The sequence below is a fragment of the Lissotriton vulgaris genome, chromosome 1_1, assembly GCF_964263255.1.
Source record: "Lissotriton vulgaris chromosome 1_1, aLisVul1.2, whole genome shotgun sequence".
Lineage (NCBI taxonomy): Eukaryota > Metazoa > Chordata > Amphibia > Caudata > Salamandridae > Lissotriton > Lissotriton vulgaris.
In genome coordinates this window covers 888,849,380-888,875,912 of record NC_141685.1, presented here as the reverse complement: position 1 = coordinate 888,875,912, position 26,533 = coordinate 888,849,380, and the positions used below count along the sequence as shown (strand labels likewise).

At 46.8% G+C, this 26,533-nt stretch overlaps 1 protein-coding gene across 2 annotated transcripts in view; it reads left to right on the top strand.

Annotated features, from left to right (window-relative positions):
* Nucleotides 1-26,533, top strand: part of IFT56 (intraflagellar transport 56) — a 331,504-nt gene that overhangs the window by 119,908 nt on the left and 185,063 nt on the right. For both annotated transcript variants that reach the window (XM_086958844.1, XM_086958852.1), the window contains exon 7: nt 18,517-18,688. In XM_086958844.1, the coding sequence (XP_086814970.1) occupies nt 18,517-18,688 (172 nt within the window). The remainder of the gene's footprint in view (nt 1-18,516; nt 18,689-26,533) is intronic.

Sequence of the window (26,533 nt, the reverse complement as noted above, 5' to 3'; positions counted from 1 at the left end):
TCACATCCTGTTTGCGTGTCCAGCTTACAAGCGCCCCAGGAACAATTGGCTTAGGCCAATTTGTGCCAATATGGGCACAAGATCAAGCATTAATTCATATTGTATATTGAAAACCAACACACACAAACCTATAGTAGTGGCAACAACCACATTTTTGAGCTGGATGTGGGGGATTCGAGCTAAGTGTTTTAAGTAGAAAGGAACAAAAGAGGGACCTTGTACGTGATGAATGAGAGGTCAAGCACACACTATTGTTTACCCACTGGTTCTACTATTCTCTACCATATGCAGATAGGCACAATAGTGAATAGTGTATGGTTAAGTAGTGCCTTTATATCTAGGAATTTATGAGATTGTTTGATCTTGAGTTGTGAAATCGATTGCTGTAACATAATAGTTTTATTGTTCTTAGCAACATAACTTATATGTAGATTTTTAAGGTATTTTTAGGAGTTTAGTCTTTACATAATTGACGTATATTTGTACGAACTTTTTTTAAAGTGTTGTATTATTACATGTGTCTTCAATGATTTTAAGAATCGAAATAAGGACCAAATTAAATTGAATTGATGGCGAAGTAGAACGTTCCTAATAAGCCTAGCGGCTGCATTTTGAAAAACCTGCAGCTTTCTGATGAGGTAGTCTGGGAGACCCAAGTCAAAGCTGTTGGTGTAGTCCAGCTGAGAGGTAATCAGTGCATGCACTACCGTTTTCCTTCATTCCATTGGAAGGAGATGAAGGATTCTCCTTAAAGTTTTCATCTTCCAGAAGGACGAGATGTGGGCTATCTGGGCTTTTCCTGAGAAAGTGGAGTCCAATTTAAACCCTAAATTTCTCGCTGACGAGACTGACAGAGGAGGTGCATTCAGTTCCCTAGGCCACCAAATGTTTTTGGTGGTGATGGTTGATTAAAAAACAGAACTTCTGTTTTGTCTGTGTTTAACTTTAAACAGTTGGCAGTCATCCATGATGAGATGTTAATCAGGCATTGTTTAAAATTGGTAAAAACTGCCTCAGAGTGGTCCCTGAAAGAAAACACCAGCTGGGTGTCATCAGCGTATGAGATCACTTTGACACCATATTGTTCAATGATTGAGGCGAGATAAATATTAAAAAGGGTTAGACTCGGGGCCGAAACCTGAGGGACTCCACAAACAATCGGGCGGGCAGTGGATACATACGGGTTTAGACAGATTTTCTGGGATCGGCCTTCTAGACAGGAGTGAAACCAATTTAGGACGATGCCTCCCACACCCATCTGCTCAAGCCTCTCCAGAAGGATCGGGTGTGAAACAGTGTCAAATTGCATTGGAGAAGTCCAGCAGCACTAACATTGCGTAGTTACCCTGATCCATTGTTTCTCGTATTATTTCTGCCACTTCCAATAGAGCAGTCTCTGTTCTATAGCCTGCCCTAAACCCAGATTGGGTGTCAAAAACACTGGTATCAAGCATTAGAAACATGGGCACAACTGACTGTAAATTCACCCCAAAACGCCCCTAATTCAGGCAAATCCCTGCAACAAGAGGCTCCAGAACTTTGTGGTTGTAAATTGTCAGCAGAAATTGGTTCAGAGGTTCTTTACCATTGCAACCAAGTGATTGCTTGGCTCGCTGACCTCATTCTGAACATGATTCAAAGTAGGGTTAAGTATTTTAAGCTATTGATTGAACACATTAATGGAAATAGCTTACTGTTTGATTAAACAAACGTTTAGAAGTCATACTCTTGCAAGTAGGATGTTTCCAGTTTTAAGAAAAAACCTAATTGACTTTTGACGAATTAATAATGACCAACAATATGAATGAGGTGCTTGTGGATAAAGCAATTAATTGGGAGGAGCCAGCCGCGCCATGAAGACTCATCATTGTTGAAAGACTGCAGACAAGATGCAAGGAGTCGGAGGGAGGCCATGGTTACGGGAGCACATGTGCTACAGTTTACTGCTGTGTGAAAGCATGTGCAGGTGGGTGGGAGGGCATGAGGTGACAAGGCTGCTAATAGTTTCCATAAGGGCGCAAAAGGGCAGGTGAAGAAAGCAGCAGTGCCTGGCCGCACAGCTATACACTCCATCCCACCAAACTCTGAAGCCCCTTGCATCCCACCAAACTCCGAAGCCCCTAAGTGGGGTGCCATCAGAAGGCTTTGTAGGGTGACTCCATTGAGGTCAAAAGCGGTGACCACGTTATCATAGGCAAAGTGTGCAAGGATGGTCATCATCCCCACTTTATTATGATATTGAGAGTTGTATATAGCGCTTCCACAAGCACCAGAGATCTTTATAATTACGACACAACAATAGCAGGAAAAATAAATGTTAATAATGGCAATGCACATGAGCAGCGGTCACAAGCACGGCACCACCCCAGCCTCTCCCAACCCAACACACACTCACTTTGCATATTACACTATGTAGCTCGCACGACCGGATGGATCCTCCACCTCCGGTTGATTTTTTTGGGTATGCTTTTTTTGGGGGGGGGGGGGGGGGCGGAATCTTCCATCTCTGGTTGTTGGGGGGGGGGGGGGGGAAGAGGGGTGCAGTTTGTTAATGCTCCATGCCCCAGGTTAAAACATGCTTCTGTTAATGCAGCTAAGTCAGGAAGGACAAACGTGCCAGGCTCTGCCCTGCCACTCCGTAAACCACATTCCACGGAATAAACCGTACAGCAAAACAAGTAGGAATGAAACCTCTGCTTTACTGTCAAATCCCCATTCCTGGTGGAACAGACATTGGTAACTACGAGGAAAACATTAAACTAATTTAAGCAACATTATCTGTGAAATGCTGCTTTTGCTGTTTAACCCCAAATCACTTCTTTAAAATGCATTTAAGTTTCAGGCTTCAGTGAGCTTACCTCTCGTCACTCCCATGCATTTCCCAGTACAGAATAAGAGGGGGAAGCAGCAATTCCATTGGTCATTGCTGCATCACTTAGGAAACCACAGCAGGGGCTAAAAGTGAGAACAGCCCAAAAAAAGGAATAGAATACTCTAATTTCACCCGGCCTGAATTACCATCAATAGGCATGCAGATGTTTTTTTTTCCTTAATTACTGCAGTGCATAGTGAAGATATATGCTCCAGGAGACACTAAATTGCTTTATACAGAGGATATGGCAAAACATAGAGAGCTGATGAATTTGGAACTGGGAAACCGGACTCTCCCGGTGCCTACAAAAAACAAGCCACAAAAAAAAGAAGCCATAAATACTAAGATAAGCGAGGCCTGTTGTTATTGAGCAGCAGCAAGCCACCCAAAAAGAAAAGAGTGGTCACAGAGTATCATGAATAAGAGTAAGAGCACTTAAGAGTACATGTAACAGGGACAGTCCTCATGCAAGGTTACAAAAGACCAAAAGGAGGGACTACTAAACTTATCCAGTATTAGGGGTGTCTTTCATAGATTCACATGCCTGAATCATTCCCCGTCGTCGAGACGGGAGCCTCCGGTAAATAAAAAAGCAATGTCCATAGACATGCATAGAGAGAAAGGGTCCAAGGGTCTCCCCTTAGTAGCCTTTCCTTGTCCTTATGTAAAAAGGACCAAACTGCCATAGTCAGCCAATCAGCTCCGACCTCCCTCTAGAACCTTCCTGGGAGGAGCCTCAGTCCCTCAGATTTTCTACCGCACGTTGTGCTAGGGAGTCTCCTACCTGAGCTCTCCTCAGGATTACTCTAATTTCACCAAACTTTCTTTGAAAGTGTTCTCTGAAACCTCAAAACTCTTCAAGGACTTCTTCAACACACTATCCCTGAAGTAAGTGTGTGTTTCTACTGCTTTTCCCATGTCTGACTCGGGGAAGAAAGCCCTGTTCAGGGCCTGCTCTTCCTGCAGCAAGAAAAGCATACATGTGGATGATAGGCACGACCTGTGCTTGTATTGCCTTTACCCGGACCATAATTCGGAGAAATGCGCAATCTGTCGGTCTTTTCCAAAAAAGACAGTGAGAGACAGGGAAGGTCGCCTTCTGATTTGGTTGGACAGGCTTAAGAACAGAGATAATCTGGACTCCTCTGTGAGCAGCGTTTCCAGGACCTCTGCTGTCTCAAACAAGAGGCCAAGGGAAGCTTCCCCGGGCCCCTCAGACACTCCTCCTACGAAGACCCACAAAAAGTCTTCAGAGGCGAGATCTGCGTCATCTTCAGTGTCTGCTAAGGAGGATAAAACCTTTAAAATGCCTGCTCCGTCCTCCAGACAAAGCCAGAGGACTACTTCAGTCAAAACCACAGTGTCTACCACATCAGCATCGTCGCCCTCAGCATCGACGACGATGACTACGTCCTCCTCATCTTCAGGTAGACCTGTTTCTTCAATTATTCCCCTGACATCGTCGTCGACGACAAAGACCATGTCGACAACGAAGACCACACCGTCGACGACGCCGTCACCAGCGACGAGCCCATCGTCGTCAAAACCGGCGACGACGAGAGTGTCGACGAGAGTCTCGTCGACGAGGCCATCGTCTACGAAGGCACCGTCGTTGAAGACGACGACTTCGCAGTCGTCGACGACCAAGATCCCTTCGTCCACCCCACCGTCGACGAAGACCTCGTCGACGACCCCGTCGACGAGAGACTCGTCGTCGATGACCCCGTCGACGAAGACCCCGTCGACGAAGACCCCGTCGACGACGACACCAAAGGCTCTGTCGACGGACTCGACGACGACACCGTCGACGGACGACTCGTCGTCGAATGAACCATGGAAAAAATCGAAACTGGTGGAGGCACCGTCCATGATGCTACCACCGTCGACGATCCCCTCGACGACGACCAGCTCTACCATACAGTCTGGCAAACCAAGCAAACCACTAATTACCCCGGAAACGACGTCTCCAAGCAAGGTGGACAAGCAACCACCTCAAGAAATTTTCCAAAGCGAGAAATCCGAAGAGGATGACCATCTGGATCCCGCTACTTCAGTCTCAGAACTTCACATAAAATGCCAAAGCACTGATGAGGAACAGGAGGAATTCACCTACCAGGAACACTCCGTCCACGCCAGTGTCCGCACTGAAGTCACCCCCATGATATGCTTACCAGCGACCCTGGTTGATGACTTACGACTTCTTGTGCAAGACTACAAGCAACGCTTTCCGGAGGCTAACAGAGGCGGTCAAGCGCCTAAGAGTCCCGCACCAGGGGACAAGGGGGATCAGACACCTCCAGCTCAAGTACAGGTGTCCGCACCGGAACGCACTCACCTTCACCATCAAACCCACCACGACGTCCAGCCTCAAGTGGTGGTTTCTTCGGACGATGAGGAGGAAGAGGAAGAACTGGAGGAGGGAGAGGTCCAGGAGGTTCACTCGGACCACTCGGACCAGGATGAAGAGGATGAATATATAGCATCATCCCCAGCTTCACCACAACCACGCCAAGCGGACTCCCCCCCGGTGGACATTGCTGGCTTCCACAAGCTGGTGGAGAGAGCGGCGAAGAGATTCCACATGGTAGTGGAATCCACGGAAACTGACTGTTTCCTGCACGACTTTAAGGAACAGACTCAGAAATCTGCAAAAGCTGTTCCGATCATAGACTTTTTGTGGGAACAAGGAAAGAAGTTAATGCTAACTCCTGCTTCTGTGCCGGCGGTGGTCCCACGCCTAGATAAGAAATACAGAGCACCACTCACTGCGGCGGCTTGCCTTAATGGTCACCCCAAACCGGACTCGGTAGTGACGCAGGCGGCCCAGAAACACTCCCGCAACCCTTCCTCACCACTGTCCGCTCCCCCAGACAAAGAGGGCAGAAAACTTGACACGATTGGTAAACGTTTCACATCCACATCGGCCATGTCCATCAAGGTGGCCAACTCCATTGCCTTGCTGGGGCGTTACAATCGCCAGCTGTGGGAGGACATTGCCCCTTACATGAAGGAACTGCCTGATGAAGTCCAGGGTGAGGTGAAAGCGCTCCTCGCGGAAGGTCAATCTTCTGCAGCGGAACTCATAGACTGTGCTATTGACGCAGCCATGACAGGCTTCCGTCAACTTGCGGGAGCTGCTGTACTGAGACGCCAGGGATGGCTAAGAGCGACTTCATTCCGCCAAGAAGTCCAAGCAAAGGTTCTGGACATGCCCTTCGACGGCCAGCACCTGTTTGGAGAAAAGGTCGACGAGGCTCTACAGGCCATTAAGAAGGACACAGACACGGCAAGGGCACTGGGCTCTCTGCAGTCTAGAAACCAGTCCTTTCGGGGCAACAGGCCCAGAGGTCAGTCCTCCTATCGAGGCTCATATCAAAACAGGTCCTCGTCCTCGTTCTCATACAATCACAAAGGCCAGTACCAAAACAAACAACAGCAAGGCCGTCAATCTTCATTCGGAAGATCAACCTACAGAGGTAAAAATACCAAGAGGGGCGCTGGCGGCCGCCAGTGACCGACTACTCCAGCCAGTCCAAACACCATATCCATCCTTTCAAATTGGAGGAAAGCTGACCCATTTCCTCCACAATTGGCAGTACATCACCACGGAACGGTGGGTTCTTCAAATTATTCGATTCGGCCACTCTCTCGAATTCACCTCCATCCCTCCCAATACCCCTCCACGCAGACGGACACACAAACATCCACGCCTGCTTCTGAAGGAACTTTCGACAATGCTACAAAAAGGAGCAATCGAAAGGGTTCCGGCATCCTCAAAGGGGAAAGGATTTTACTCCCACTTCTTTCTTGTACAACAAAAAGAAAACAAGTGGAGACCCATCCTGGATCTCCGGGGACTCAACACCTTCCTGCGGAGCCAATCGTTCAGGATGGTGACGATTCAAGAAATCCTGGGCATTCTAGAGAAAGGAGATTTCATGGTGTCACTGGATCTCCAGGATGCATACTACCACATCCCCATCCTCAAAAATCACCGGAAATTCCTAAGATTCGAGGTGGCGGGCCGTCACTATCAGTTCAAAGTCCTGCCGTTCGGCCTCAAGTCCGCACCGCGCATTTTCACGAAATGCCTTGCGCCAGTGGCAGCCTTCCTGCGTCAACTGGGCCACCAGGTCTTCCCCTACCTAGACGACTGGCTGGTGAAAGCACCCTCACCTGGGAACGCAATCACGTCCTCCAACGCCTGCACCAATCTCTTTCAAAATCTGGGATTGACGCTCAATCTCAAAAAATCATGCATGGTCCCCGCAACAAAGATTACCTTCCTAGGGGCCATGTTGGACACAGTGTGCACGAAAGCCTTCCCCTCAAAAGAGAGGACAGACAAGATCTTATCTCTGGCCACGGCTGTGGCGAAGACAACGCACCTGAAAGTTCGGACTTACACCTCCCTCCTGGGGATGATGTCTTCCTGCATACTCCTCATCCCGCACTGCAGGCTCAGAATGCGACCCTTGCAGGAGGCGCTCGCGAGCCAATGGACCCAAAGCACTGGCTCCTTCGAGGACATCCTTCGGATCACACCGAAAATTTCCAAAGCTCTACAATGGTGGACACGTCGCCAAAACCTAACAGTGGGCTTACCGTTTCTCCTCCCAGCATCACCGCTGGTGATAACAACGGACGCCTCCCTAGAGGGATGGGGCGCGGTGCTCCAGGACCTACAGATCAGCGGCAAATGGGACTCTCAAGAGCAATCGCTCCATATAAACCTCTTGGAGCTAAGAGCAGTGTATCTGGCTCTTCAAGCCTTCTTACCCCGCATCCAGAAATCCCCAGTGCTCGTCAGGACAGACAACACCACGACGATGCACTATCTAAACAAACAAGGGGGAACACGTTCGCTCTCGCTCTCACGCGAATCGCAGACGATCTGGAACTGGCTGGTGCTACACGAAATCCAACTCAAAGCGGAATACGTCCCAGGAAAGGACAATACCATCGCGGACGCCCTGAGCAGGCAAAAGTCCCTCTCCCACGAGTGGGAACTATCGGACAGCGCCCCCACTCACATCTTCTCTCTTTGGGGAGTACCAAACATCGACCTCTTTGCCACCAAGAGGAACGCCAAATGCCCGAGCTACGCAAGTTGGCATCCCCAACCAGGATCACTAGGAAATGCGTTTTCCATCGGATGGTACAGCGTCTTTGCATACGCCTTTCCTCCATTCCCGATGATTCCACAGCTCCTCAGGAAGATGAAGGCGGAACCATGCACCCTGATCCTGATTGCCCCGTCCTGGCAGAGGCAACACTGGTTCTCGGATCTGCTTCGACTCTCCATCAGATCACCGATTCGCCTGAACCAACACCCGGCCCTTCTGACGATGTCCAACGGGCAAGTGCAGCACCCGAACCTCCAATCGCTCAAATTATCAGCCTGGCTCCTGAGCACAGAGAGTTCGGTGGCCTGAATATCCCACAGGACTGCAGGGATGTACTAGCCAAAGCAAGGGCAGACAGTACGAACAAGACCTACTGTCTCAAATGGAAGAGGTTCTGCATATGGTGTTCAGACCAGGGCCTACGGCCCCTCGCCATCACACCTGAACAGATATTACCATACCTCCTGCATTTGGCCCAGTCGGGACTGGCGCATGCGTCCATCAAAGTTCACCTGGCAGCAATCTCGAGGTTCACCAGAACGGTCACAGGACCTTCTCTGTGGTCTAGTCGACTGGTCAAGCAATTCCTCAAAGGGCTATACAGATCCTTCCCGAGGCCTCGGAAAGTACCTCCCACATGGCGGCTTAACCTGGTACTCAACCAGCTCATGCGTCACCCGTTTGAGCCCATTCACAGGGCATCTCTTCAACACCTCTCATGGAAAACAGCGCTCTTGCTCGCTCTAACTTCGGCCAGAAGGGTTAGCGAGCTGCAAGCCTTGTCCATACAGGAACCATATCTGCAATTCAGACATGATAGGGTGATACTTCGACCAAACCCTAAGTTCATTCCAAAAGTACCTTCGGACTTCCATCTCAACGAACCATTGGTCCTTAGGTCATTCTTTGCCAACCCTTCCACAGCAGCGGAAAGGTCGCTGCATTCTTTGGACCTTATGAGGTGCCTGAAGTTCTACCTGGACAAGACTAAGGATCTCAGAAAATCCTCACAGCTGTTCGTGGCATACAGCAGACCACGAAGGGGCCTACCCCTCACGAAGCAAAGCATCTCCAGATGGATCTCCTCGGCGATTTCGTTCTGCCACGAAAAGGCCGGCCGGCCTTTGAATGACCGGGTTCTGGCTCACTCGACCAGAGCGATGTCTACGTCGGCAGCACTGTTTGCTGGAGTGCCGATCCTGGACATCTGCAGGGCGGCGACCTGGAAGTCACCGCATACTTTCTCCAGACACTACTGCCTGGATATCGAACTTCAGAAGGATGCGGCAGTAGGCCAGGCGGTGCTTCGCCATCTCTTTCAGTAAGGTGAGCCTTCCTACATCCCGCCTTCCAGGTATGCACATTATTGCTCTGATGATATTATGTCTAAGCTGTCTCTTTATTGTATGATACTATATGCATTATCTACTATGACGGCAGAGCATCTCTGTTTTACAAATGTGCTACTATGATTGCTAGCTACTCTGATTCAGGCATGTGAATCTATGAAAGACACCCCTAATACTGGATAAGAAATGCGTTACTTACCTGTAACAGCAGTTATCCAGTATTGGTGTCTTTCATAGATTCACATGCAACCCTCCCGCCTCCCCTGGAAGGACTCACTTCCCTCTCGGAACTATATTACGCCAAACCTAGCTGGGTGCGTACGAAAATCTGAGGGACTGAGGCTCCTCCCAGGAAGGTTCTAGAGGGAGGTCGGAGCTGATTGGCTGACTATGGCAGTTTGGTCCTTTTTACATAAGGACAAGGAAAGGCTACTAAGGGGAGACCCTTGGACCCTTTCTCTCTATGCATGTCTATGGACATTGCTTTTTTATTTACCGGAGGCTCCCGTCTCGACGACGGGGAATGATTCAGGCATGTGAATCTATGAAAGACACCAATACTGGATAACTGCTGTTACAGGTAAGTAACGCATTTCATATTCACTAAACAAAAGCAAGCCCTAACAGTGGGCACTAACAGGAACCAATGAAAAAGATGGGAAGTGCTCGAAGCCCACTTTGTAGATACAGCATGTCTCGAAGAGACAGGCATGTGCTGTCTCGGTGACACCTAAAAATTGTATTGCTCTAAAAAAAAAACTGGTTATGATTTCAAAAACCGCCACTATGCTTTTTAGATGAAGCACTGTAGACATGCACAACTTAAGCATTTGAAAAAGGATGCCAAAGCAAAAGGCTGTGGGAGTTTAACTGTTTAGGATCTTTGTCAGAATCACAACATGCTCACTAATAGTATCTCCCTTAATGCTGTCGGTGTACTGGACCCCAAATCACTTTTTAGGTTTGGCCTACACAGTGCTTGCACTGTACATGCGAAATCTGTTACATTTAAAATAAATCTTAAAAGGGGCTTACATCCCGACCTTCCTTTGAATTTGTTTGTGTGCTTGCCACTTTCTTTTCCTCCTTTCCTATTGGTTGTAGCATGCAATTTCCTGTTGTTCTGTCTTCTTCTTATCAGTGTCCCGAGGCCGAAGTACTCCTTTCCATCTGCTTGAACTTCTTTGCTATTTAAATTACAAACGAGTATTTCTCTTTTTTTCGACGTACTTCTTGGTGACTGTGCAGCTTTTGAAATTTAAATGTAACGTTTCTTTGGTGCAAGTTCTTTGCATATTTTTATATTTGTAGGCACAGGAAATTGAAGCAATTTGCTTACAGGATGTTAAGGCGATGCTGAGACTTGAACCAGGTTGCCCAGCTCTAAAGTTGGCAGCTCTGGCTGCAACGCCACATCCTCTCCCAGAGCCTTGATTTCTTCAGCTGTATGAATGGAAGGCCCTTTAAGCAAATCAAGCAGAGGCGTAGCAAGGATGTCATATGCCTTAAATACACTCCGTTCAACTTCATCATAGGACACCCATTCATTTCAGTGGATTTGCAAGTTATCAAACCAATTGCCTAACAAGTAAACATTATTTTATTTTCATTTACTCTAAGGCGTTTATTTCATCTATCCCCAAGACAAGACTTCTACAATGGCTACAGTTGGCAACTTTTAGAACTTGAAAACAACTTGGAATTTTGGGGTCATGTAAATTTGGGAAAATAATTTTACAACTTTGTCCCCTTTCAAAATGCACTTTGTGTGAGCCGCATCCATCAACAAGTGCTTTTTCTTCTTGCTTCCCCTGTCGTCTTTGCTTCCTCTCTGACCCCTCAATGGCCTTCGCTGCCTCTCCTTCCAAGACTGAACTCAACCCTTTAGGCAGATTTTCTTTTAGTAGCTGCAGGATCTTGCTGCAAGTGTCATGGAAGGCTGCTTTTACACCTTTATTATGCAGCACTCTTTCTAACAAAATCACACCTCTTTCAAACTCTTTACCTAGTCCACCCGAGCTGTAACACAGTGTTAAAAACCAAGAGATACCGCTGCAAAACTCCACAACCAGCCTGTCGTTGTTTAAAAAACACATATATTTTACAGCCTGCAGCAAGTAGTTTGATTTCACCATATTTTCTGTGGTTTGTTATGTGAGGGAGGGGTAAATGTTATGCGTTTATGAGTTAAATTCTCATGCTTGCAGTTTAGTCAAATGTAATTTGTGCTGTTCATGAGCACCAGTTATATTACATATTCAATCAATCAATCAATCAAACAATCAAAATAAGCTTTATTCGAAATCACAAAGTGAATCATAAAAGCTACAAAAATACATCCATGACAGCAGTTTACAAAGTAAAGTACAAAACGTTATTCTATATAAAAACAAGAATACTAAAAAGAAAAGAAAAAAGACTGTCATCACTGCACAATCACTTAATTACTATTTACAACTGCTTACAACTGCTTCATGTAGTTAATCATGGCCAGCAAAAGTCGTGACATTACTGCACAAATAAAAATATCCAGTAGCATTTGCAGATAAATAAAAGCCGGACGGCATTGTGTAAAACCCAACTGTAATCACAAGGGTTTAATGAGATTCTGTCTCAACTCTGAAAAGTGTTTACAGAAAAGCACGGTATACATGATGTTCAGTGGTGAGATATGATCACACTTGCAATTCCCCAGGTCAGGTGACCAGTTCGTAGTAGGAAAACTAATTAGACGGTGGAAAATATCCAACCGAAAACGGGTTAACACAAACCTGTGGCGCAAATTAATCACATTGGCTAGATATGGTTGCATATAAGAACTAATCAAGATAATTGAATTACTCAACACAGTGGGTCCACAGATTTCAGACGCTAATCTGATTTCCTCCAATAATGAGATGCATTTTACTTTCAAGGCTTTCCTTTGAACATTGGCCAGACTCTCGGGGAAATTTAAATATTCGGGATGGCCGAGGTCTGTCAGAAAATTGTACACATATTTGAGCCATGGGATGTTATGGGCATGTGAGGGTTTTTGGCCATCAGAAATCATGGCTCGATTTAGAATTTTATGTTCAGATGACCATGTTTTGTGGCATAATAGCACTGGCTGGATACTGATCAAATCTGCTATGTAGGGGGCTCCTAGTTCTGCGTGACACACATAGGTTGAGCTACTTTTCAGGAAAGCAAGGAGAGACCTAAGAAAAACATTTTTTTCAAGATGTAGTTCTATCAATCTTTCCATGCCCCCAGAGCTCAGCCCGTACATAGCAGTGGAATCTACATTTGGCCTTATAAATTGTCATCATTTCCTTCGGATGTTTAAAGCCAAGCTGTCAGCAAAACTTAATAGAGTCATTGTTGTTTTCATAAAGTGGAGTCGCCTTGATTTGATCGCCCCTTGCCAAAGCCCCGATTGATTGAAGACAATGCCCAGATATGAGAATGACTCTGTGAACTGTATTGTGGAACCATCAATAAGGATGTCACAACAACGAGTGGCCTTCTTCCCGATCTTCTTGGCAAAGGTTTTGCGGATATTAATTTTTAGCCCAAGGTTTTGCATGAACTGAGTAAACTCAACAACTAGACGCTGCAGAGCAATGGGAATGCTGGCCATTAACACGGCGGCATCAGCATAGTGCTGGTATAGGCCGATGTCCCACCTGGGGTAGGTGAACACGTTTGCTTGCCAGTATGTCGCCTACGCTATTAATATAGAGATTGAACAGGAAGGAGGCCATTACGCATCCCTGGCGTACCCCTCTTCCTATTTTAAATGGCTCAGTACAGATGCCGTTAAGGCCATAACGTACTCTACCTCTGCCTTGGATGTACAAATCTCTAAGGAAGTTCACAATAGTGCAGTCCACGCCCATAGCGGCCATGGGTGCCCATAGCTTATCATGCACTACCAATTTAAAAGCAGAAAATAAATCCACAAAAACTAAAAACAAATTGCCACCTTTCATATGAACGTACCTGCCAATTAGTAGATCTAAATTAATGGCCTGCTCAACAGTTCCCAACCCCGCCCTAAAACCGTACTGTAGGTCCGAGATAGTATTATTTGTTTCGTCCCAGTCCTGATGTCGTCCTAAAAGCATGCAACCAGCCACCTTAACCAGGTATTCCAGAAGAGATAGGCCTGTATTGCGCTGGGTTGTTACGGTCACCCTTCTTAAATAGTAAGAATAGGGCCCAAAAACTCAATATTAAATTTAAACAGGTCAATAGGGATCCAGTTAGGCCCTCGGCTTTACCCCCCTTACTTGCTTTCAGTGCCAGAACAAATTTGTCCGAGGAAAAATCTGGATACATATACATTTTTGTAGTCACAGGGAGATTAAATGATTTGCCCAGAATCACAGGATGTTGAGCTGATGCCGAGACTTGAAATGTAGTCCCCAGGTCTGAAGTCGGCAGTTCCGACTGCTACACCACATCCTTTTCTCATCTCTTTAGTGTGTTTTCTGGGTCCGAGCCAATAGCACAAAATTGCCTTCAGAAGCTAACCTAGCACTTAACCTCTTTACTTGTGTTGCTTGTTTGAATTTCCTAACAAGTATGCTTTACAAGTGCATCTGCAGACCGTCTCTCTCCTCCCCATGTCTTGCATCCTGCTCTCGGGTCACACTTCATTGCTTCCCCCCCATTTTATTTATTTCTTTTCCCACAGATACAGCTCCCATCTTTTTGACACCATTCGCACCCATACAATAAACTAATCTCTGGTTCTTTTAAATCGTTTCCCTTCAGACAACAGGGATGAACATTAAGTTCTCTGTGTAGAGGAACACAAGGTATCCCTGTGGCACGACTCAGCATTTATCGCTGCAAGATATCTTTCCAGTCAGAGCAAGGTGCAGCCAGGAACACGTGGCGAGTGTCTCTCCTAATCTCGGTCCCTGGCCTCACCTGCATTCACACTGTACTTCTCGGGAATATGTTTTTGTTTTCTTTGTCCTCCCCCGTTTGCCTAATCTCCCCTCTTTATACTACCAATAACAGCACAATATATTGCCTTTCTCAATATACAAGTCAAACCCTTTAACACAGTTTTAATAACTGATCTTGCACAACTACTCACCAAGCTACAACATACAACAACAAGCATTTGCAATGCAATAGGTCTCGCATTCGGAAAGTTTGAGCTATTGGTATTGTAAATGACAATTTTTTTATTTATGTGTTGGTTTTGAAAATAGCTAAATTAATAGCTTTGACATTTATAATGCCAATAGTTTTAACTTTCACAAATGTGACACCTATAGCATTTGTAATGCAATATGTGTTGTATTTACGTGACTTAGATGTACTGATATTACAAATAACAATGGCTTTTAATTTTTTTAATCATTAATACTTAAATAAAAGTTATTTTAATTTATAATGGCAATAGCTTAGGTAAATAACTTTTGTGAAGATTAAGTTCATTGTATTTTATTGTGACGAAAATCCAAGAACAGAAGTAAAATAACATCTTTTTGTGACATTTGTAATAAACCTTGAAACATTGAGAGAACATATTTGAACCAGTTGTTGTTGAATGGTTGCACAGATTGATGCTGTGCTGGCACTGAGTGATGTGGTGGCTACGAGTAATGCTGTGGCGTTCAGTGAGGCTGTGGTAGCGCATAATGATGTTGTGGTGCTCCTGAGTGATGCGGTGGTGGGGCTGAGTGATGCTGTGGTGATGCAATAGATGGATAGAGTGAGTGCTGGAGAGGGGTGACTGGGCTGGAGAGGGGTGACTGGGGTGAATGGACAGGAGAGCGTTTATGGGCAGGAGAGAATTTACTGGTTTGAGAGGGGTGTTGGGCAGGAGAGGGGTGTTGGGCAGGAGAGGGTTGTTGGGCAGGAGAGGGGTGTTGGGCAGGAGAGGGGTGTTGGGCAGGAGAGGGGTGTTGGGCAGGAGAGGGGTGTTGGGCAGGAGAGCGGTGAATGGGCAGGAGAGCGGTGAATGGGCAAGAGAGCGGTGAATGGGCAGGAGAGCGGTGAATGGGCAGGAGAGGGGGAATGGGCAGGAGAGGGGTGAATGGGGGAGAGGGGTGACTTGGCAGGACGGCGGTGAATGGACAGGAGGGTGGTGAATGGGCAGGAAAGGTGTGAATGGCGGGTTAGTGAATAAGGGGTGGCAAGGCGGTGAATAAGGAGTAACTCGAATATGGGCGATGGTAAAAATAAGTTTGAACGTGGATCTGGGGTGTGCAGCACCCCTCTGAAGAGAGGGGGAGGCGGGGAAGGGACACCGAGGCCTGAGGAGGCAGCAGGGGCGCTGCACGTAGGAGAGGGCGCATCAGTGGATGTGAAGGTCGGCAGAGGGGGGAGAGTTCGAGGAGAGGTGAGAGTGGAGATGGGGCTGTGAACAGGCTAGTGACCGAGGGCAGGAGGGGGGCTGCGAGAACATAGGGCAGAATAAAGCTAAGGCCGGACAGACGGGAGCCGCACCTCATGGAAGGTGAGAGACAGCCACGGCAGAACCGGGGCTTGGTGCTGCCAGAAAGGGGAAAGTAGGGGGACACGGCAGGTGAAGTTGCTGACCTGTTACCTGCGGCCCCTGGGGGCCATGACATCTTTTGGCCGCTTCAGACCGCCCTGACCTCGGTGGGGGCCACCTGGGACTCCCCTAGGCACTGATTGGGGCACAGCTCCCTGTAACTGGAGAGCCCGGCAGCAGTGCCAGGCACCGTATACGCAGGAGGCGGACAGACGGGAGCCGCACCTCATGGAAGGTGAGAGACAGCCACGGCAGAACCAGGGCTTGGTGCTGCTAGAAAGGGGAAAGTAGGGGGGCACGGCAGGTGAAGTTGCTGACCTGTTACCTGCGGCCCCTGGGGGCCATGACATCTTTTGGCCGCTTCAGACCACCCTGACCTCGGTGGGGGCCACCTGGGACTCCCCTAGGCACTGATTGGAGCACAGCTCCCTGTAACTGGAGAGCCCGGCAGCAGTGCCAGGCACCGTATACGCAGGAGGCGGACAGGGCCCCTGGGAGAGCATAGAGAGCGCAATGCATCTAAGGCACAGTGTAAAGCGAACACAGGTATATGGCACGGAAATAGGGAATACTATAGGAAAACCGCCCTTGTACTAGTGGGGTCACACCCTCAAAGTTGCGCTGCAAGCGAGTATAACTGTAGAGGATACTTACATTGGCAGATCAACGATCACTTTCTGAAAACCAAATAAGATAATAGTGAAATAGGCCATTCAAACACAATAAAAATATATTAAACAATGACAGTTAAAACTTTTAACGGAAACAATCCTATATTGACTTAAAAAAAAGACAACACACTACCACAATCAGCAAGTGCCTGCACAGAGATGCAACGCCTTTCACACAACGTGTCACCGAGCTTCACAACTACTTAGGCGCAAGCTGTACAAGATGCTCACGATCGCTGCCCAGTATCAACTTCAATGCTCTGGAGATTAAAGTGGTTTTACCTCTGTTGCAGCATACTTTTATCTGTCAAATGGGAAAGTCAAAGAAAAACAAGCGCCTTACCCAGTTACTTCCAAGCAACCTGCAAATCACTCCCGTGTGCCAGAAGGAGACAGTACAGACCTGGCTGCCTTCTGTATCCGAGCTGTGAGGAGTGGGAGGGCGGGGGCTGCCTGCGCATGCGCGCTAATGCCACTGCTAAGTTTCGTTTTGATGAGCGAGACCCGGCGCAAACGCGAAGTGCTGCAGCTGAAGTCTCGGGTCCCAGGAGGGGGCCCGGGTGAAGACCAGCGGGGAGACTGCGGGGCTCCCATGCCTAAGGGGAGAGCCCTGCTTCGTGCTGGCCTGGCAGAGGAGCTCGAGTGCTCTGCCGGGCTCCTATGAGAAGCCTGCCTTGTTCCAGATGGTGCGAGCCCGGTGAGTACTGCACTTGTTGTAAGCATTTCATTTTAATATGTTTAAACAAACTAACTATATCAGATGTTTACACAAGCGCGCTCCAAACAGCAGAACGCCAGCACCTAGCACTACACATCTTGCGAAAGACATAACTGAAAGCGAAACCGCACCCACACAGCAAGCAGCCAGCAGCAAAAGCGCGCTCACACGGACAAATCTGAGACACCAGAAGCGCGTGGCCGAACGCTGTATCAGATATCCAGGAGACGGGCAACAATAGCTGTCGAGCTAGATGCATGCTTCGCATCCGTACTCTAGCTCGACCTAAAAACGTGTATTATTAATCATATAAGTGAAACCTATTGCATTTACAAATATATTGTTGTAATGTGAAATCTCCCCAGTAACACATATCTGTAAAACTCAAAAAATTTAAATATTCAGATTAGAATTGACCACTAACCAAAAATGCAATTGACTTCTTTTCAGCCGCTCTTTTATTTGTCTATTTTAAAAGGATGAAAGAAATGAAACACATAGGTAAAAACCTTTTCTTAAGCTGCTGCAGTGATGCATACCACCTGTGTGTAGTTTAGATGATTTAGAGAAGCCAAAGGTGATTTTTACAGTAGGTAACTGTTCCACGTGTTTTCATATGATATTTTTTCAACCCTTCCCCATAAAGTCACCACGAAGGTAAATACAGAATACATTTTTTATGATTATCTGACGATACTCCAGCAGATGAAAGGAAATATAAGAATTAGAATGGTAGGTTGACCTCTTGCTGGAAAATAAAAGGCTACTTACCTGTAACATTCTTTTTTGTGGCCTTCACTGTAGAAGTAAGCCTGCTTTCATGTTCCCCTTTTTGCTTCAGAAACACACAAAGGTTTAATCACAGGTTATTAATCCAATGAAAGTTAAGACTGAAGAAGGAAAAACTACACACCTGTAGCTCTGTTTCTCCAAAATTCTTATCTTTTATTGAGTTAGTATCCTACAAACTGCCTTTTATGGCTTATTTGCCGGTGAGGGAAAGCCAGAACACATTGAATATTTAAGAAATTCAGGGCTGGAAAGCACAAGCAATTTTCGTGCCTCCGTGTTGATAAGTACCTATTGCTTTTAAACTATGTGTAGAAATGTTATTTTAAAATGACTATGATTTTCTGTAAACTTTTATGATTCATTTGAATCGAATAAAGTTATTTGACTTGACTTTACTTGAAGTACCTATTCTTTTTTGGAGTGTCTCCTTCCATTCTTGTATTTACCTGACAGTTCTATCCCTTGTTTTCTTTCTCTTTTTCACAGGGAGTTTCTTGCTCTGAATGTGTACGTGGCTTTGTGTTACTATAAGCTAGATTACTATGACGTCTCGCAAGAGGTGCTGGCTGTGTACCTGCAGCAAGTGCCTGACAGCACCATCGCTCTCAACCTCAAAGCCTGCAACCATTTCCGTCTCTACAACGGCAAGGCAGCCGAGGTATTTATTTATGAGGAATTTGCATAGCACAAACTTATCAAAAGGCTGCAGAGCAAGCACTGTACAGTTTCAAAGGCAAGTGAGTGATTAGCGAGGTAGAGGAGTACTTTAAAGAGGTGCATCTTTGTCTCTGGAGCAGTCCAAATGGGCACAGGAATGTTACGTAAATCGAGATAGATGGTTGCAGTGTATTTTCTTTTTTACAATTCTTTGCCTCCATTTTGATGGTGTCCTGTGTTTGGGTGTGACGCGCGTTGTTTCATGCTTGCACTGTGTGGGAGGTTGAAGTCATCCAGGAGGATGTTCAGGACGTGTCAGAAGGATGAAGTGGTGAGAAAGTCTGAGAATTGAACAAAGTAGTCATTGTTGCTCCAGGAGGCCAGTAGTTGAGGTGAAAGCACTGAGTTGCATGGAGTAGATGTGAGGAGCTCCATGGAGTTGTGTTGCCTGCCTGCTTGCTTGGCGAGCAGGAACAGAAGTACTTATGGATGACGGCGAGGCTTACTCCCTCCTTATTTGGTTGTGGTCTTCACACTGGATGCTGTATCCAGTGGGGACAAGAATATCTTGCGTGTGGGGGTGAAACATTTTTCTGTAATGAACTGTGCATCAAGCTTCTGGTCTGCGATGAGGTGTGTTGGTCTGGCTCTGGTCTGGCTCGGAGTGTGATAGTGGGAATCAGCAGTGTGCCTTGTTAGGTACATGATGAGCTCTTCCCTTGTAGGTGCTCCCTGTAATGGAAGTGAACTAGTGGTTCTGGTTCAAGGCCTTTCCTGATCCTGTAAGGCCACTTCTCTGGCATTTTCCTTTAAATATAATTTTAGCAGTAAACCAGCAATATCACTTCTGATGAATGCTGGAAAAGCAGTGATCTCTTTTCCTGAAAGGTTAGATGCTGAGAAATGCAGTGAGGTTCCCTTCTCTGGCTTCTTCTTTTAAAGATGCTTTTGGTTTAAATCACTGAAGGCACTGCCTGAACAGGTGACTCCTGGACAGTGTAGTGATGTTACTTTCTTTAGAGATGGATGCTGAGAATCATGTATTTTGGCTCCCTGAGCATTAAACAGGACCCATTGCAGAACCTTAGTGACCTGCCAGGTAGTCATATGGCACCACCAACTAAATAGTCTGAAGATGGAAATGTAAGGCAACGATTTGTGCTTACATTGAATGCTACACTTGTAATAACTGACAGGGGGCTGAGAGCTAATCAGACTCCTTCCAGGTCTGGCTACGTGCTTTCTGCAGGTTCCACAAATATCTCTGCTGCATAGGATTTAAATACACCCACACACACACACACACCCCTGTGACCTTCAGTTACACACAGTTATGAAAGGAGTTGAGTAATTTCACTGATCTATTTCATGCTTTGGAGACAATGTGTTTAAAGACAGGACATAGTTTTGAAAGGAGGGGCTGGCTGATTTTTTTTATCTGTACTGGTTTGCTCTGTTCTTCATAGTATTTGTTAATGATTTGTTTTACAGTTTTTGTTGTCATGTTTGTGGGGTGTACACGTACATTGAGTATTGTGATGCACTAGCAGTGCAGTACAGCACTGCAGCGGAAATTGGGGGCCTTTTTGTTTACAGCTGATTACTGTTTTCCAGCGCTGCATATACTTTTCCTACCCTGCTAGCCACGATCTCCTTCTTTTCTCCACTCAACCTTGTTTGGGAAAGTAAGTGGTTGTTGTGCAGTAACTAGGTTCAGGTTACCTGATGTCACACTTTGACATCATTACAGCTACTTAAGACCAGGGCCGCTGTGACATATCCATGAACTTGGTATCAGTCTGTTAAATCAATTGATTAACCTAATATCAGACTGTGGCATTACTACATGAACGTTGGCATTAACCTGTTAAATTCCTACTGGAACCTGGCATCTGACCTAGACATCACACCCCAAATGAAATGTCCCCAAGCAACACTGCTTCAGAAAGATTGTGTCTGAATGATATTGGCCCAGGAACCGTCCCTCAGACTTTAATCCCTACTCATCCTTTACCGTCCATGAACTCCCCCCCCCCCCCTATCCCCCACACACACACAGTCTTTAACACCATTTAAAGAAAGAGGCAGAGCTCTCTCCTTGTAAGGCTATCCGGGATGGATGTAAAATATTTTAATCTCAATGTGCACAGCTCCATAGTTTTCAGAAACGAAAAGAAAACCAATATTAAAACTCACCAGTAGCAGAACTAAGAGCTAAACAGGAGTAGAACACATAAGGAAAGAAAATGAATCAACATATAGTCTAGTATGCTTGCAAATGAGACAAAAGTTTAATAATTTAGGTAGGACGACAGTTTTCCGCAGTTCCTGTAAGTAAAGCATTGGGCAAAATTGAATTTGCAGAAAGAGATGTTGTAGCCACTGTTAGAGCACTTAGATGCCCCTGTAGTAAGCCCCAATTCTATTTAGCGTGGGGATTAACTCCGTAGTCTGGAGGCGAGGTATGGCTGCTCTCCCACATAGCTCTACAGTCTAGCACCGAGAAGTGAAGCTTCCGACAGAGAAAATACATCATGTGAACAGCAACACCAAAACAATGTTAAATCCAAGAAATAAACATAATAACGTTGCCAAAACTAGTTAAATAGCCCACGTGGCCCCCCACATTTCACACCTTAGCTGCGTGTAAACATTTCTCCCCAGTGCTGCGCTGTCCATTAGAACTAGTGCTGAATGGACGTTCAATGGTCGTGCGCAGCACTGGGGAGGTAGCGCTGCTGACGACCATTGGCCGTCAGCAGCACTTAAGGGGTTAACATACATAGCCCAGGGGAGGTGGCGGTCCCGGGGTTGCTGCAGCCTCCCACGCATCTTTTAAATTTACCCTGGGGAAGTGGTGGTCCCCGGGGCTGCGTGGGGGGTCAGAACGCCCCCACACATTCTTTTTCAGTATTATAGCCCCAGGGAGGTAGTGGTCCTCGGGGCTGCGTGGGGGGCCTCGCAGCCCCCTGTATTAAACGAGTAAGCCCCGGGAAGGTGGCGGTCCCTGGGGCTGCAGGGGCAATGAGAGCCCCTGCATCTATTTGGCCCACCCTGGATCTTCATTTTCAGCCGGATTTGCGGATCCCAAGTGAATCCCGCTGAGCAGGCCTAGGGGGTCAGGGTATTTCTACCCTGTCCCTTTTTCTTGATTTTTAACGATTTTTACCTTTTTTCTTGTGACTTGTGTCAACCAAGTCACAAGATGGCTGGCAACAGCCCATCAGATCGGAGGTTTGCGGAACCTCCACGGCCATATTTGTATATTTGAGAAATGTTTACATTTTTCAGGAACTACTCAACGTGTTAACACCATTTAAGAAAAAGAGTGCACTCTGGAACAAGAGCTACCTTTCTGCGACCTTTGTTGTAATTCCGTTCAGCAATTCGGGCTGTAGCTGCATCAACATATTCCTATGGAAATTAACATGCCGAAATAGCATTTTGGGACTCTCTATTTTTCTCGGCCCCCGCTTGACGAATCACCCCGAAACTTTCAAGATAGCAGCTGAAGTGAGTGAGCTATTAGTTTGGCTCCGTTGGACGAATCTTTGCTAAACTTTCAAAGATATTGGCAAAAGAAAAAACGCTCTTTGAGTAGAAACAAGGTCTATATATATATATATATATATATATATATATATATATATATATATATATATATATATATATATATATATATATATATATATATATATATAGTCATTTTACATTGTCGGGTGTAAGTTAAAGCTTTTTTCCTTTTTCACTGAATTTGCTTCACAAATGAGTGGCAAAAGTTTTGCTTCAGATTTGTAATTCGAATGAGATTTTTGCGTATCTGCCACAATTTGTGCACATTCTTCAGAAACACTTATACAAATGTTAAATAAGACATTTAAATAGCAAATATGGTTTGCACGTTTTAGGGAAATTCACATGGTGTTAGATCCTGTAGCATGGAATCCATCTTCTAGGAGTAATGAAGCTTGAGGAGTGACCAATACTGACTTGTCTAACTGAATTTTCATTCATACTATCAATGAGGACATTTAGTGTTCATCCAGTAATGATCAGGCGGACTGCTTGTTCTGAACAGAGGCTATTTGGAGATCTAAATAGTTAGGTCAATACCAAACTGAATGGCTGCAGAGAGGTACCAAAACAACATTAACATTAGAAATTCAATTTCAGAATAAACAAGCATTTGCAATGCAATAGGTCTCGCAGCATTAAAGTTTGAGTTATTGGCATTGTATATGACAGTGTGTTGCATTACATTTTTAACAAAGTCTGTATTGGTGTATAAAGATGATTTGCAAGATGATAGCGATGGAGTGGGGATGGATGGATGGGTGGATTGATGGATGGATGCAGTGGAGGGGATGGATGGAGTGGAGTGGAGGGGATGGATGGATGGAGAGGATAGGTCTCGTATTTACACTAGTTTATGCTATTGGCATTATAAATGACAATGCTTTTTATTTAGGTTTTGGTTTTAAAACATAAAAGGCATTGTCATTTACAATGCCAATGGCTTAAACTTGCGTAAACGCGAGATCTATTGCATTGCAAATGCTTCTTTAATATGAGTGATTTAAAAGTCTGTGGAGGGCGTTGCCTCAGTTTAATGCATGACTCACTTAAACGTCTGTGGAAGGGATGCCTGTCAATAGTCTGGGGAGGAGCTAGAGCTGAAATTATTGTTAAATGGAAAGAATGCTGTAAAAGGACGGAAATCCTGATATTGATAATTTCAAGAAAAAGAATGAAGTAAAAATGGCATGAATAAAGATTTTTAACGTTAACTTTTGGAGCGCTAATAAGAGATGCTTCTTTCTGGTTGTGCATGGGACTTTTCATCCAACAGTTGCTCGACAGAGTGGACTTTATACTTTGAGAGGCCCCAGCCGCCCTGCACGCACCCCAGCACCAATTTTCGGTGTAGGCTGTTGGGAGGCACATACTACAGGATAGAGAGGTCTGTTTACAAAGGCATTTATGAGGCCAGGAAGTAGTAATGCACGAATGCTCTTTCACATGCTATTGCACTTTTGTGAAACGGCCCCAAACGTCCAATTCCATATTAGTGAAAGTGCACACACAGAGTGCAGAGCTTTTTATGTGCACCAAGTGTGTATCATTATTATTTTTTTTAATCTTTTGGAGACAGTTCACAATGGCATGTAAAAGTAAGCACGTAAAAGACTACTACAGGAGCGCTGCTTCATATATTCCAATATGCCTTTCTGAATATGTCCCTCGGTGTTCTGCCATCGGACAGTGGCTGACTTTGCCCCTTCTCCACCTCTCTTTCAAGACAGTCTGCCTCTTGCCAATGCTTCTTTCCGCCCACGGAAGTAGAAACCCGGCACTGGTTAAAAGTGTAGCTCGCCGAGCATTAGGCATAATAGAAGGTTTGGAATGTGCTACAGGTCACAGGAGTAATAAAGGGAGGTGGAGGAGAGGGTCCCTGTGCCCATGTCGGGTGGAGAGAGGGTCGATGCGCCTGGGAGGTGGAGAGAGGGTCGATGCGCCTGGGAGGGGGGTGGGGGTGGAGTTGTCCCTGCGCCTGGGAGGTGGAGGAGAGGGTCCTTGCGCCTAGGAGGAGGTCGATGAGAGGGTTCCTGCAGCTGAGAGGTCGAGGCGAGGGCGTTTGCATCTGAGGGGTGTTGGGGAAGGTCCTTGCGCCTGGGAGGTGGAGGAGAATGTTCCTGCATCTCTGAGATGGAGGAGAGGGTTCCTGCAACCGAGCAGTTCCTGGTGTGAACACAGGAGTCCTGCAGAAGTGGGTTCCTGCAGTGCGGTGCAGAGTGCTGCAGAGAACGGGGTTCTTTTAGTGGGACTGGGAAGAGGAGAGGCTTCTCCACCACAAGCCTGTGAGCCCTTACAATCTCTCCCGTCCCAGGTGTGCCACAAGATGCTCTCTCCGTGCAGGCAGTGTACCGGAGTGCTGCCAGCGGACAGATGCCCCTCACGCACCAGTAAGTGGGCAATAAAGGCAGGGGGCGTTATTCATGAATGCGGGTGTTGCTCTGGGAAGAGTTCCTTCAGTCTCAAGGTTGCACGAGATTCGCCGTGCATGGCCAGTAAAGATCTGCCCAATTTATATACTGAGACCTGTAGAGCTCTGTCCGGGAGCATTTTTGACAATAGGGCTCTGGGGAGCGAGAAAACATGGGCAAACGTTACATGCTAAATAAATGTCACAAAAGTATGAAGCAATCTATCTGAAATAAGACATAAAAACTATAACCACTGGGTTGACGTTACATTTCTGCCCAGGACACCAACCAACACATAACTCACTCCGAACACACCAGCCCGCAACATGGTGCAAACCAGACCCTCCTCTTTAGAAGGCCAGCGCCGTTCAGAAAAGCACTTTTCACACAACCACTCTCTACCGGGAAACACCGACTGCTGCTATGAAGAACGCAAAGGGCAATTAACACACAAAAGACAGGCTCTTAAAAATATTATTACTGTGGACAGGCAGTCAAAGGGCACGAAAAAATCCATTACCAGCCAGCTTCAGCTCGAGCGATGTGGGAAGCTTCGGAAACAAGCAACAGTTTCCAACCAGCAACACGGAAGACAGCGAAACCAAAAGTAGCCCGGGCTCAGAGTGAGAGGGCGGGGGCTGCCTGCGCATGCGCTCTCCGAGCCCCGGCGCCAAAGCGGAGTGTGTCATCTGAAGTCCTGGGTCCCAGGAGGGAGCCCGGATGAAGACCAGCGCTGCGGAGGGAGCTCGAGACTGACCAACTGGCTGACGAGAAGACAGGGACACGGAACACGCAGAGCCCGGTGAGTGGAGTGCAGTCCTGCCAAGCGTCACGCAACAGGTGTTACACTCACGCATTTCAGTGTGGCGATCCGCATCCCCGCACTGAAATGCATTGTCACGCATAATGCCTTAGTCTCAGCTGTCACACAAACCACACCACAAACAGTAGTATCTGCGAGCTCCAGTGCCTGCCTGGCTGGCTGCTCTCACAGGCTTCGAGCAGTTTTAGCAGCTGAACCGACTCTCTTCGACTCACAGTGGCACTCAGTAAATGCTTTACAATGTATCTATTTGATTTCCGCGGCGCCGCGGGGCTGAGTGACAGTCTCAGACTGGCCGTAGCGCCGCGAGGATGTGACGTCACACGTTTTGCTAACATCGCGTGCATTTATGTTTGATGAGCTGCTGCTAACTGGCTCGTCGTCACCTTGCACAGTGTGAGTTTTGCTGGCCCTGGCAGCGCTCGCTCACACCACACTGCTATTCGCACCTCAGACCTGTCCTGCCCTTCAGCCAGGTCACAGGACAGGTCCAAGAACTCAATTAATAAAGAAAGGCAATGCCGTCCGGCCTTTTATTTCAGAGCAGCCGGAGCCGGCCAACTCGAGGGCACTGAGGGAGAGGGCCCTGCTGCAGTCAGGAGAGCGCGGCTCAACAAGCATGGGGCAGAGAGGAAGAAAGGCCGAGAGGATTCGTTTCCCCTCCACCTTCGGCGGCCGCCGCCCCCCCCCCCCCAGGTTGGTGTTACAACTTCTCTCTACGGGAGGGGAGGGTCCGTGCAAAGGACCAAGGAGAGACACAGCTTACTGTTGCTCGTCTTAAACTCTGCCGAGGCGCATTACCAAATGAAATAATTGCGCATGGAGGGAACGAAGACTTTCTTATTATGCCAAAGAGCGCCACAACTACTGTTAGTAGATGTTCCCGGGCCTTGTCAGGTCCTCCTTCGTTTGTCCCAGTCTGTGTGACAGGATGTTTCGTTTCCTGCCTGCCATGGGGCCCCAAGGCACAGAGGAATTAATTGCTGTTCCCCTGCGCGCTTTGCTGCATGGCCCAGAGTTAAAGGAGGAAGCTGGTGAT